Here is a 13,828-nt window from a genome sequence, read left to right on the forward strand (position 1 = left end):
ATCCCGCCGCTCACCTCCCGTTCTCCCCCTCCCAACTTTCTTTTATTTCCTTTTCTTATCATGATGGGGGAGAGAATCAATGTTTTACTCCCTCTTCGCTCAAATACCCATACTAATCTGACCGCTCTGGCGCGGAGTAAAACCTTGGTACCCTCCCGCCGCCCACATGTCCGTTATGGTTTTGATATATTTTGTTTCTCACTTTTTTTTCTTGCATGTGCAGTTTTGTAAAGCAAACTCAAGGTGCAATATGTCGCAGCCCGTCTGTCTCCAACGTTAATTCACCGTGAGTTGCCCTCTGTTACGATATTCACTGTGTGGACTTCTGATTTATCAATATATATTTAAAAAAAAAATAAAAAAAAAATATATAAATACACTTCTAATCCTTCTTCCCGCATATATCAAACATTCATCCTCCTTGTGGGTGCCAGTTGCTGTGGGCCGGGCTGAGCACTGTGAAGGTGCTTCTTCGTCTTTCATCTCCTCTACCAAATCACTGCTACATCTCCACCGTATTCCATTCTCCTCTCTTTCATCCACATTCTTCCTAAGCTTTCCCTTCTCATCCGCTCCCCATATCCAGATAATAGCTGAAGGCCAGGACCTCTCATTACTTTCTCCCCCATCTCTCACTTTAAAATGAAATGCTTAGTTGATGAATATGTGTCAAGTCTTATCTGTATTTTTCAGTTGCATATTCTTTTCTTTTCCTTTTTATATGTAGTCCGTGCAAATTGCTCTGTGCCTGTCTGTGTGTCTTCGTCTGTAAAAGTCTCTGTCTGTACTTCTGTCCGTCTTTCTTTCCTTCCCGATGAGTTGTAATCAAGGTGTTGTGAAACTACAAGTCCCAGCATGCTTTGCTAGTAGATAGCCAGCCGATAGCTGGCTGAGCATTCTGGGACTTGTAGTTTCACAACATCAGATTATCCACCTTCAGATTACTTTAATGGGTTGCAACGTTTACCATGTACTGTGTTTGGGATTGATCCAGTTTGGGCTCTATAAATGAAAGTCTTATTGAGACGTGAAATTGTTTACATAGTAGAAGCGCAGTGTAATATATATTATGGCAAAAAATATTTTATGTATGTAGTCTGATATCTGTTAGCAACATTACAAAACAAATCACCCCCGCCCTCCCCTTATATTAGATTAGACCTTTGCATAGGCACATAGCTTAGTGATACCTCCGATAAAATGCATTTAGGATGCAAATATTGGTTTGAAAGAAAAGGATTTATGTTCCGCTACCAACTTTGAAACTAGCGGTTGTTTTAATCATAAGTAATCCAGTTTAAGATTTCTAATTCTTGTGCTATTTTGTTTAAAATAATTATGTTTCATTAATAGCAATAGATGTAATTACCTTTTCCTAATTTTCTGCCTCAGATGTTAAAGAAATGGTCAGAAATGGTACAAATAACATACATAATCCACAGCCGCTAATCGCACATTAGCTTTTATCAGCCACTGGTGTAAAGTTAGTATCTGGTTGCCATGGGTTACAGTAACTTTGTACTGTGTGCACCATGTTATGGAATAAAGAAGCGTAAAAGCTGATATTGTTATATATTCTGATGTTAAATGTGAAAATCCAACTAATTTATTGTCGTATTTTTATATTGTGTATTGAACTTTGACAATCCCCCCGAATATTAATCGTTGTCAGTCTGAGTTCCTGCTTGCTACGCCATCTGAGACAATGACATTTTTTTTAACTCCCCTTTACATTGAGAATTTCTTCTTGGTTGATAGAAAGGTCTCTGTGTATAAACACATTTCATGCTGGGCGTCGACAGCCGCTTATGTCTCCTTCTTGGGGTCGCTCTGCGTAGCCTGAGAGTTCTCTTTGTGTCTGTCAGCTCTCTTCGATGTCTGTCCATCGCCTTCATCTCGTCTTGCTACCCCTGACCCGCTTGTCAGTCTCATCGGCCGCTGTCTGTGTTCCTCGCTCCAAATGTGCCCCAGGTTCGTGTCTCTGTCAGTCCTGCTTTGTGTTCCCGAAGTGAATTTTATTTCATCACCTTCAGGGCGGAAAACGTGACACCAATACATCCGCAGTAATGTCAAGAGGACAGGAACGATGGTCCGTTGCAAGCAGAAATGAGTTGTATAAACAAGAATTTATATTACGCAGACTTGGGAAACAAGCAATAGGTGTTGTCCCAATTTGCCGAAATTATTACATTTTTATTACTATTTATTATGCAGATTTTTTTGCATCAGTGAGTTTTTTGTTAGCTTGTATTTGTGTTTTGAGATTGTTATCTTAGTGTCAATTGCAGCATTGCAATTTGTACAAATTCCATGTGCTGGCATTAAAGGGTCTGTCCCGGTGTATTATGGATATCGCATCATTCAGTTCTGTCTTCCTGTTATCCTTTAACAACCATTGCCATGGTCACCCTCTATCACAGTCACCTGACTGGGGTAGTAAACACTTTGGTCACATTTTATTGAAATTTTAGTTTGGTTGACGTTGTTTGCCGTATGGATGTCTGATCAGCCCTTCTGCCAGGGGTATTGAAATGACAAATGGAATATAAATGACTGCCACGTGTTACCTACACAAAACCAAGCTTTTGTCAGCATTGAAACTCTGATATCCGATGCAGCGTTACAAACTTGTTGAGGCTGCTGTGTCTTAAACCTGTCATTGTAATATGTGCTGAACAGATTGTTTTGTGTGTATTCAGATCTCTATTTCCAAGGTCGTTGGCAAGATATGCCAAAACACCTCAGAAACGGGTTCTATGATGCAGAGAGGATGGTAGTTGGCAGGACGAGAGTCTGGCACACAGAGTTGGTACATACTCTTACAGCCCCAGGGAAGCCAAATTGACTCTCTCTGTAAAAAGTAAATATGAAAAGCATTAGAATTGTGTATTGATGACTGAATATTTTACTTGCGTGGTGAGTATGGATTTTAAAAGTCAAATCAAACTAATTTATTTGCAGATCTACATTTTGGTTACAGAAAGAACCTTTGACAACCCTCCAAATACATATAGGTAGTGGGCAAAAAAATGGAAACATCAATATAAAGTCAATTTAATAGGGCGTTGTGGCATTGAGTCTACCAATGTCGGGACAACTATAATGCGCATGGGATTCGCTCAACTGACACCTGGTTAATGATGGTGGAAAACGCGGTCTCAGATGTGGTTCCAGAATATCTGGTTCAGATCTAGTGACTGAGAAGACCTTCACTTACGAAAAATATCCATCTTATGTTTAGAAAACTGTTGGGTGACTGCACACGTTGCGCGGATCGTTGTTACAAGTGGATCATGCCCCGAATTCCAACTATTCTTTCTCGTCGGAACGCTCCACAAGTCCTAATTTGCAGTCAGTTGGTCTCTATTTGTTGCCCTACTGGATTGTGTCCTTCCACCCTTTGCTGAAGATGTTTTTCCCGCGATGCTGACATCACTTTACACGTTGTTGCTTGCAAATCGTTAGGAAGTCCAGTTGTCTTGAAGTTCCTGTCAAATTTGCCCCAATAATCACCCCTATTTCAAAATCACTGAGGTCTCCTCTTGCAGCCATAATTATCGGTAACCAGAGCAGCCTGTTAGGCTGCCGGTCTCGTAATAAACTTACAGAACTAGCGGTAGAGGTCTTCGCCTATAGCAGCCGCCGTTCCCGTAGAGCTTTATGCGCTCACAGGTACTCGGATGCCCCCAGGACTTAACTCTTATTGTAGTGTAAGTTTATTAACAGAACCGCAGCGGCCGGGCTGGAGGAGGCTGTATAGATGTTCACGGATGGTCAGACGTAAGTCGAGGTCAGGCGTCCGAAGCAAGCAGAGTGGTCAAAGGCAGGCCAATGGGTCAGGGCTGGCAGCAAGCAGGAATATCCAGATAACAAGCGCAATCAGAGTTCTAGCAGGTCCAAAACAAGCCAAGGTCAAAACAGGAAATCTATCAGGATTCAGCAACTCAGCACACAGCAGGTCAGCAATCCACAAGGAATCAAACGCTATAACCTGCAGGGCCTTAAATACGCAAGACAGCCAATCAGGGACAGGCAATTGCGTGACATAATAAGCCCCCCAAGTGTGGCTTAATAAATGTAATTAATCCTAATTAGCCCACAGACTTAATAGAAGTCCCAGCACACGCGCCCGGCTGCCCTGTATTGCCGGGGAGCGATAATCTGACAGATCGGCGTCCGGCTGTTGCCCTAACAACGGTCAGGCCGAAAACCGGAAATGACGTCCCGGTCGTTATGGAGACGGCCTGGACGCCAGGGACAGAGTGAAGCGTGTTGCGATGGTGCCCGCGGGCGCCGCGGCTCATAACACATTCCAGCCTATGTATATGACCATGATGGGATAATATCGCATCAGCCCTTGCTTGCAATATGCTTGGTGTCCCTCATTTAGCCAGGCGTTCCATCTCTTTGTCCACCTGTTTTAAGGGCTCCTAACCCTATGACGTCATTAAGTATTACGTGCTTCATGGGGTCTTCTTTTGGTTGCTGTTCTAAAGGTACAGTAAAATGTAATACAACGTCCTCTACACTCCTGCCCATGGTTTGCTGCACAGGTGAAAATAATAGCTGGATTTTATTATGCTTTTTTTTTATTTAATTCTTCTGTCTTTACAGACCATGGCTTCCGTACTCACAGTGCCTGAGAGGTGCCCCTGGGCGGCTAATTGCACCGTCCTTGTTAAAGAATCCAGGATCTCAAAAATAGATCTCATCACTATGCAAATTCCGCATCTTCCTATTCCCTGAATCCAGCTCTCAGTGTGAGAGAGCTGCGTGTCCGTATAACAAGTCATCACGCAGCGGGCGGGCGAGCAGGGCTGTGAGCCCTGTCTCAGTGCCTCATTTAAAGGTCTTTTTAAACAGTGCCAGGTACTAGTCATTAAGGAAGATAATTAATGCGAAGCAAAAAATCACTAAGTTGAAAGTTTGGTTGTGATATGCATATATTAAATCAGACGCAACTTAAACAGCGTATGTCAGGCACACAAGTCTGTATATTTCTGCCCCCCAATAACGGAGGTCTGGGAGTTAACAGCGTTAGTAGTAAATGCTAAAGCTGCATTATCCGATTTGCACACAGCAGAACAGTGTAATAAGGTGACGTATACACAGAAGAGAATACTGTTCCGACAGTTCTTCATACAGTTGAATTTTACATATAAAATGTAAATAAATCCAAAATACAAAGTAAATTAAATGTAACCATCTGTTGTGTCTCCCTTTTTCTTCTCTGCCATAGTCCAATCGGAAAGGTTAATTAAGTCCGAGACTTCCTATAATCTAGCCGGGACTCTAATTAAGTACTTTCAGCTGGTCAATATGAAATCAGTCAATCGGAAATGGATAGATCGTGGTGCCGATGGTCATCATTCCTGCATATTGTTGCACTTGCCATCCTACACCAGTAAGAGATTCACCACCTAAAAGGTCTATCTGAGGATGCGTCCATGTATAACTGTGTCGCATTTACGCAAACATGTCCTTACTCTACTCCGTCTACATTGCCCACCCCCATTTGGCCCCTCCAGACGTAGGGAGTTACAAGTCAAGGATACACCAACATTAATATACAGACGTGTGCGTACACTCTCAGTAGGGTTGAGTTAAAGAAAGTATTTTACATAACTGTGGCTTGACAAGACCATCCTAAATTATGAAGCATTTTTTCAGGAAACCTTATCCTTAGTCCATGTATTGACAACTAGCAGGACGAATAGAGGCCCTGACAATATATACATTGTTTCATTCATACAAAGTTATTGCTGATTGTTGCACATCCTCATTTAAAGGAATCAGAACAGTTGGTTAATTAATTAATTTATTATTGACAAAGGGTTTTTTTTCCCCCCAACTCCTTCCTCCGGTAACAGAGCTCATTTTGTCAGGGTTTTGTTTTTACATACTGACTTTAGTCAGACTCATATACAATTTTTAATTCCAATAGTTTATAGTTATTATACCATTGTGAATGGCCATGAAAACCAGACAAACCTTACAAAGGAACACCAAGTGTGCAAATCTATCTCTTGAGCTTGGAACTGGATGGTAGAGAAAGTGTTTGGATCATTCACTAAGGGGCCTCCTAAGTTGAGTTCTGGTGGGACAAGTTTCTCCTGCCTTCCTTGTTCTTAGGACAAATGTCAACTGAGGAACCTCTTCTGATCTCCTTATCGTCATTTGGATCAAACTAAAGGAAATTTTACTGAAGTCGACCTCTAGCCATCAAGTTCTAGGACCATAAAGTTCGAGAGCTAATTCTATCTGTTGTATGGAACTGTTCTCTGTTCATCTTCTGGAAAGCTGGCCAATTGCTTATGCATCTCTGTTAAAGTGTCCAAGTCTACTTTCTTTTGTCAGTATCTGCAGACACACCAAGAATTTCAGATGAGTCTGCTCACACAGTATTTTCTTGGCCTCTGGGTCGACTCCTGTGGATGCCAATGTTACATGCACAATATCATATGAATATCAATATCGGGAGAGAACAGCTCTGTACTGCATTTTTGGTTTGGATGAGTTACCTCCAGCCTTAACATCTTTCGCAGGCTCCATTATTCCACTTTCTGATTTTTAAAAGATTTATTCTCTCTTTCCAGCAGTTATTCTGTTCACAGCAGATTAATTCAGACCTAGGTCTTGAAGCACATGAAATAGACTAAATTGTATTTAAATAATACATCTCCTGCTACTAAGAATAGCTCTTTTCTATGTCCGCCAGTCTCTCATCAAGCGATGTGAGGAATGGTTATTAGACGTTATAGCAGAATTTATCACACACTAATTATCATTAGAAATATCAACCTCTGCGGCCGTCATTTTTTGTCTATGAAACCATACTGAAATGCCAATCTTACCGGCCTGAGGGTCTGGCAAATTCGCAGTTATTTAGAGAAACGAGCGACTATAATTTGGAATGTTACATTTAGTACATTCACTGTGTAACATATTGTATGTAGGAGACAACATACCACAAGGAAAGAGGATGGTAATGTAACGTCTGCAAGAGAGGAGAGAGTCTGCGCATTATGAAGGTTAGCAAACGGTGTAGGAAACCAGAGGGAGAAACCAGTACAATAATTAGTAGGACGAAGAATACGTAGAGGTAGAGGCAGGTTATATTACCATAAAATGTAGGTAAGGGTGAAACCTTGTCTCAAACACTCTATAGTTCTGGGGGCTCTATTTCCTAAATAAAATACAACTTATAAAAAATGAATGAATTAGAGAAGGGCTTCTAAAATAGTGTATGAGCTACAAAATAATACTTATCGGGATAATTAGACTGCTACTGACATTCAAAATTATGTATACAACAGTTTTTGGAAGCTATCACAATGGAAGATATTTAGTATAATGTTTTCATTAATCATAATTGAATATATATAATATAAGGCTTTAGTTAATGAGGTAGCATGAGATTTTGAGCACTTATTGTGATATTTTTAGTCTGTCTGTGTGTTATCAAATTTGAAATATTAAAAGCCGTACTGTTCAGTCTGAATTCTGCTCAATACAGGCATCATCAGGGACGTTTACTGAATTGGTCAAGGGAAGTGTCTCTGGGGACACCTGGCCGTGAGGCAGGTTTCGGTTTTTGCTACTTTGTTGAACTTTTTGGATTTCACCCACTAACCTTTAGACATTCCTTTATGTAGCTCCCTCTGTTATTCCTGTCAAGATTTGTTCACTGAGTATAAATGGCGTAACAAGCAGGACAGGTGAATGCAATAAGTGCTTCATGTCTTTGGCAGAACATTAGCAGGCGCTTGTGATTATTAAAGTTATTGCCCTCTCAGAATTCCCTATCTAGAAATATACTCTCCTGGTTACAATGTTTTGTGTGTGTATCTATGTAGGTTTTCAGTGTTCCCAATGAACAGTCAGAAGATGGGTTCTCGTAAAGTACAGATATTTATGTGTGGGGGATGGGGGGCGGGTACCCAAATTCATCGCTTTCCCTCCCCAAATTGTGATCTGCTTGTTATGTGTTTCCCGGGCTGATCATCTCTCCCTCTCGTAAGATCAATGTTATACAATGAGATATTCCCAGGAGATGGCTATCTTGCACTCACCCTCCATCCTCTCGTCCCTTCTTCAAACCCTTCGACCTCACAAGTGAAGTACTCCCCCCCTTTTTCTACTCTAGTTTTAACCTGACCACAATAGGTTCACCAATCTTCTTTCCTTCATTCTCTGCTCTCATTGTTCATCTTATATTATTTGCTATGCAGTTATCATAAATCTTCTTTAATTCTTCCACCGATATCCATTCATTTTTATTACTTACACTTTTGCATTCATGTTCACCCCCAAGTATTCTACTAATGGTAAGCAATGTCTGCTTTCCACTATATAACTTCTCATTCCCTTTAACAGACAGCAAAACTCAACCAAATGTCGATCGGTCTGGGAGCAGCGTACAACCCAGATTCGCATGCACAATTTCCGCGCCAGCTGTGAAGCCCTCTACAGTGAGTTGGAACCCGAGGATCGGTTGCGATATGCAACCACACTACGTCTTAGGCCCGATATGAAGAGTCACATGGATCGACCATTGCTGGTGGAGCCCCAGGACTCTACTGAGACAAAAGATGGCAGTCCAGACCCGCTACCTCCAAATGAAATAGAACCAGGTCCTGAGGCAACTACAGAAACAGTACCACGAAAACACCGGCATAGGGAGGGTGGAGCTGGTGAAACTAATGGAGGTGGTCGAGAGAATGGCAATCATAATGGCGATTCTGGCAGTAATGACAGAGAAGAACGTCATCGACAGCACAGAAGTCGTAGTAAAGAAGGGGAAGGTGGAAAAGAAGGAGGAAGAGGAGAGCGGAACCGGAGTCAAGAAAGAGGGAAGAGGCACCATCGAAGGGCTTCTCCGGAAGAGGGGGCTGAAAGGGAGCACCGTCGACACCGCACACACCGCCATTCCGCTGAGAGGCAAGGCAAAGAAGGAAACGGCCAACCACCTTCTGCTGGCAAAGGGGAGCGGAAGTCTCGGCACAGGGGAGGCGGATCTAGGTCTGGCAACAGAGACGGTGACGGTACGACTTGCGGAGTGGGGGAAAATGGGGAGGAGCTTCCACGGTCACGACATCGGAACAGGCACAAAGCACTTTCTACATATGATGCAGAGGAAAAAAGGGAAAACAAAGAAGAAGTGTCGGGAGAGAGGGAGCATCGCAATCACAAGATGAGGTCAGTCCATGAGCTTTCAAGTTACAATTAAAATGGTTCTGTGTGCCAGATTGTAGGCGGGTGGTTGCTGAGGATCATGGGAGTTTTATAATGCAGTAAAGTTGGCTTAGAAATAGAGGATTATGGGAATGTCTTCCCTCAGTCTATATCTATTACTGTCATATTTTCAAAGTCTAAATCCTAGCGTGTGATAGATGGTCTATGTTAATATCAGCGCAGTCATTATTTCTCTCCTGGCACCTCTCCAATATTCACACTGCATGGAAATCATCTTAATAACAATGTGTGACTGCAGGGACCACCATAACGAGGCCGAGGTTCCTGTTGGAGGGTTGCAGCAGCTCCCGGAGCAATCTGAAGACGCCGATAACCAGAAGAACGTCAACCGGATGTCCCAACCTCATCCAGACAGGTCCAGCACGGTTAATATACCGGTAACCATCACCGGCCCGCCGGGAGAGAGTGCCGTCATACCAAGTGAGAACAGGTTCTTGTTTATGAGATGTGATTCCCGGGCACCGGCCGTGCCAAGTCCCTCAATTTATATACATCTTCCACAGTTCTCACATCAGCGCTGGTTTAAAGGTTAATGCATAATCTGCGCCTGCCAAGCACTAAAACGTTTATTTACACACATTTGTTATGTTGTCAAAGTAAATGTAATATTCTTATTAATGCTGCAAGTTGGTTTGTGCTTAGACCGGCGCTGTCGGAAGGATCGTTTGGAACTTTGCAAGTTTTCTGGAAACTAAACCCCTTCATTTGTCTGTTCTGAAACTTAATATCTTGGACGCTTGCAATGATTCCCTGCTCCATTGGGTATTAAAGATGTCACTTTTTTTTATCTAATTACAAAAGTGCCTCAGCGTTTTATGTGTCAGATGGCAACCACCATTTGTTATTTGGTTGTCGTTAGCTGAAACATTTAATGGACTACCGGGGAGCTCTGTATTGAAAGCTAGGTAGCCGCTTATGTGGCCTGTAAATTGCCAATCCCTTTACTCAGTCTTTATTTATTATTTATTAACAGTTATTTATTTAACGCCTATATATTACACAACGCTATACAGAGACTAATCATTCACATCAGTCCCTGCCCCTGCGGAGCTTACAATCTATATTTCCTACTAGACAGACACACACAGTAGGGTTAGTTTTGTCACAAAGTAGTTAACCTACCAGTACGTTTATGGAGCGTAGGAGGGAACTGAAGTGACCCCACAAGGGCAAACATTCAAACTCCACATGGATAGGGTCCTGGTCGAAACTGAACCCATGACCCCAGCGCTGAGAGGCAGCAATACTAACCACTATGCCACCCTGCTGGCCAGTCTTAAATGTGTGTTACCCCCTAATAGCTTATAACGTTTGATAAAACTTGGTTTGCTTAAAACTTTGACATTGATTACAAACTGCAAGAACTGTGGATGTAATGTGCCTAATTTTTAACGCCCATGCCCAACCCCGGTTTTTAGAAATGCCCCCACTTTGCGTAACCACATTATGGGATCTCTGCTCATTTTTAGGACCTGACATGATCTACACCTCCTGTATAGAAATTCTTTAGAGTATACCTAGATGGACCATTTTTTTTGTATATTTTCAAAATGGCTGCCCCTGTTGTAGCGGATGCACTTTAAACAACATCCAAGTCATAGGAGGTCAAATGTTCTTGACTCATTTATTTAGGCTTAAGAGCTTCTGTCACCGTGTGAGCTTATATGTGGTAATTTGTCCCCAAAGACCTTCCAGCAATCTCCGCACAAATCATTGCAGCCTAATTGAACTGGACCCGTATAGTCTGTGCGGCAGCCATTTTGTAGGTTGAAGCGATAACCGCGCACGCATCATGCTTCAGGGATATCAGTAGTCCCCAGCTGAATATTGGCTCCGCCCACAAAATGGCCATATAAGACCACAGTCACGTGACCCTTGCTTTTCCCCCCCCAGTAAATAACGTGGAGTTCGATGTCAAATCTGAGGAGAAAAAGGAGATGGAGGCCGATGACCTGACTAAAAATGGACCAAAGCAGATCCTGCCGTACAGTTCCATGTTCGTTTTCAGTTCCACCAACCCGTAAGTACCTGCCCTGGGTGCGTAATGGATTTTTCTTGACCATGTAAGCATCAGAACTCGGCCTTTGTCTGCGTCATTCACGGAGCCGAGTGCACTAATCCAGTTGGCTGTCCATTCTTCTTGAACAACCTGTGGCTCTCTAGTTGTTGTTAAGCTACAAGCCCCAGCATGCTTTGCAAGCCAATAGCTGGCAGGGTATGCTGGGACTTGTAGTTTTACAACCACTGGAGAGCCACAGGTTGTCCAGGCCTGCACTAGGTGATGGGTGTGCTTCAGACAGGCGTTCATGTCCGGATGGGGGAAGACGTATTCTGTTCTACCAAAAGCGCTTACGTCGTCAACCGGGTAGAATGACAGTGCTGTTATTGTCTCTCCTGACAGAGTCCGTCGTCTGTGCCACTACATCGTCAACATGCGCTACTTCGAGATGGTCATCCTGGTGGTCATTGCTCTGAGCAGCATTGCGCTGGCGGCAGAGGACCCTGTACAGGCGGATGCCCCTCATAACGATGTGGGTAAACAAGGGGCAGTGTAGAGATGGGGGTTTTTGTTAATTTTATTTACTTTTTTCTTTATTTTTTGTTACTCAGTCTTTTCCAACTTTTGCTCTCACTAAAGATAAATGACAGGGTGGATGTTGGATAGAGGGACATTAACCATGTGATTGCACCATTTCCATTTCACTCACAATACCTGTGGTAGCATCAGCTGTAATAAGCACAGCCCTTCTTGTGCCTAATGGTACTGGGGTCTGTACTACACCGGTGGATGCTTCCTTAGCGGGAAATCTCATTTTATCTCTACCATGCAAGTTGTATATACTGTGGGGTTTTAGCTCCTTTATCAGGTTGGCTCAGCGGGTTTTAGCTGCACTAAAAGTCAGATAATCCACAAGTAAAGTCCACGGTGCTTTCTGGTCTGTGTGCAGTCAAACTATAAAACAAATCCTGAGCTCTGACAGCAAAACAAATCCTAACTATGCAGTGTATGGTACCAACAACGGTCAGTTCTCAGAACCTCACCAAGCAGTTCCACAAACACACCCTTCTTATAAGAGATCAGCCCCCGGGTGTACAATAACTGACCCCTTCTTTTAGAACATATAGGACAATATCCGGGTAGAACAATACCTCCCTTCCCAGACTCTACCAGTCACACTCTCACAATACATCATTCTTGGGCTTATTTTGACTATGCTCTCCAGTCGTTGTTGAACGATAACCTCCTGCTCACACTGCCGCCCTACTGGCAATGATGGGAGTTGTAGTTCAGTAAACTCTGGCGAACCATAGGCGGCATTAACTTGGTATAATCGATGTTTCTATCACATTCCCGGCCGTGTGACCTCTGATCTGACTCTGATTTTAGGTGCTGAAGTACATGGATTACATCTTTACCGGGGTCTTCACCTTCGAGATGGTGATAAAGGTTAGTAGGTGATAATGGTGACGAATGTCTTTCCCCCCCCACCTGTCTGTGCAGGGGGTTAACCCTATGTACCCTGGTTCTGTGTGGAAATACCAGTCTTGGGCTTGCTGGGAACATGTGAGTACCTGCTTAGTGGTCTTAGGGTTCGTACTCCTGGCCGGTTGTATATCCAGCCGCCGTGTTTTTCCCCTACGCTGCCTTCATCAGATCCCATCGAGTTATTGATCAGTACGCGGAATGCATGGTCTGTGGTCACTGTGCTCTCGGACAGCAGAAGAATCCGCTAATATGTGGTAACAGCCTTTGCGGGATGCTTCAGGGGGAATTCTGAATCAGCGCTTATGTTAGGGAAAAAAGAGAGAAAGAAGAAAATTGGTTTATTAAGATGCACTAAGTACTCCGTTTGTCTAAATAGTCCTAAATAGTTGAGGGAGTCTTAATTATAAAACTTAACTTTTATTATTTATTATTATTAAGATCTTTTAAAATACAGCGAAATATCTAACAGAATAAAATAGATTAGTGAAATTGTGAATTTAAAGGCCGGTCACATCTCATAATTCTCTCATTCATCCAGCATAGAGGGCAATTAACCTATTACAATCTCAATATATAGTGATTAGTATAATGTTCCCTCTACGAATTATAACAGCAGTCCATGTATTCAGTGTGATATACCTGTAGGGTACAAATAGACTTGTGAGGAATGGTAGTGAGCGCTCAGGGTGTGGCAGTAAAACTTTTTTTCGCTCCGCCTTATGTACTAAGGCGGTTATCACCGGCGTTAATAGCTTCCCCACGCCAGTTATCAAGTATCGCGGCGGTACTCAGGATGGCGTTGGCAGAATAAACCACTCAAAAAAAATATTGATCAAATGGTTTTTATTCAGGAGGGATGTGTTTAAAATAGAGATACTACTATTGCCCCGTTCCCACCCGAACGTTAATAACGCTAGGGAGGTAGGGAAACGGTAGATATAATATAACTTTTATACGTAAAAATATAGCGCAAGATTAAAGTGTGTTAAAAAAAACAAAAAACAACGTCATTTCATTTTTAAAAATTAATTTTGTAACGGTAGTGGAACCGGAAGCTCACATCGCCGTAACAATTGAAGTTTTAAC

General features: G+C 42.6%; 1 protein-coding gene across 1 annotated transcript in view; it reads left to right on the forward strand.

Moving 5' to 3' along the window:
* The window catches only part of CACNA1B (calcium voltage-gated channel subunit alpha1 B), a 190,788-nt gene that overhangs the window by 123,063 nt on the left and 53,897 nt on the right, over window positions 1-13,828 (forward strand). The window contains exons 18-23 of the mRNA XM_075185775.1: window positions 224-286; window positions 8,377-9,198; window positions 9,494-9,675; window positions 11,149-11,275; window positions 11,657-11,786; window positions 12,644-12,703. Coding sequence (XP_075041876.1) covers window positions 224-286; window positions 8,377-9,198; window positions 9,494-9,675; window positions 11,149-11,275; window positions 11,657-11,786; window positions 12,644-12,703 — 1,384 coding nt within the window. The remainder of the gene's footprint in view (window positions 1-223; window positions 287-8,376; window positions 9,199-9,493; window positions 9,676-11,148; window positions 11,276-11,656; window positions 11,787-12,643; window positions 12,704-13,828) is intronic.

This window comes from Mixophyes fleayi, chromosome 9, assembly GCF_038048845.1.
Source record: "Mixophyes fleayi isolate aMixFle1 chromosome 9, aMixFle1.hap1, whole genome shotgun sequence".
Taxonomy (NCBI): domain Eukaryota; kingdom Metazoa; phylum Chordata; class Amphibia; order Anura; family Limnodynastidae; genus Mixophyes; species Mixophyes fleayi.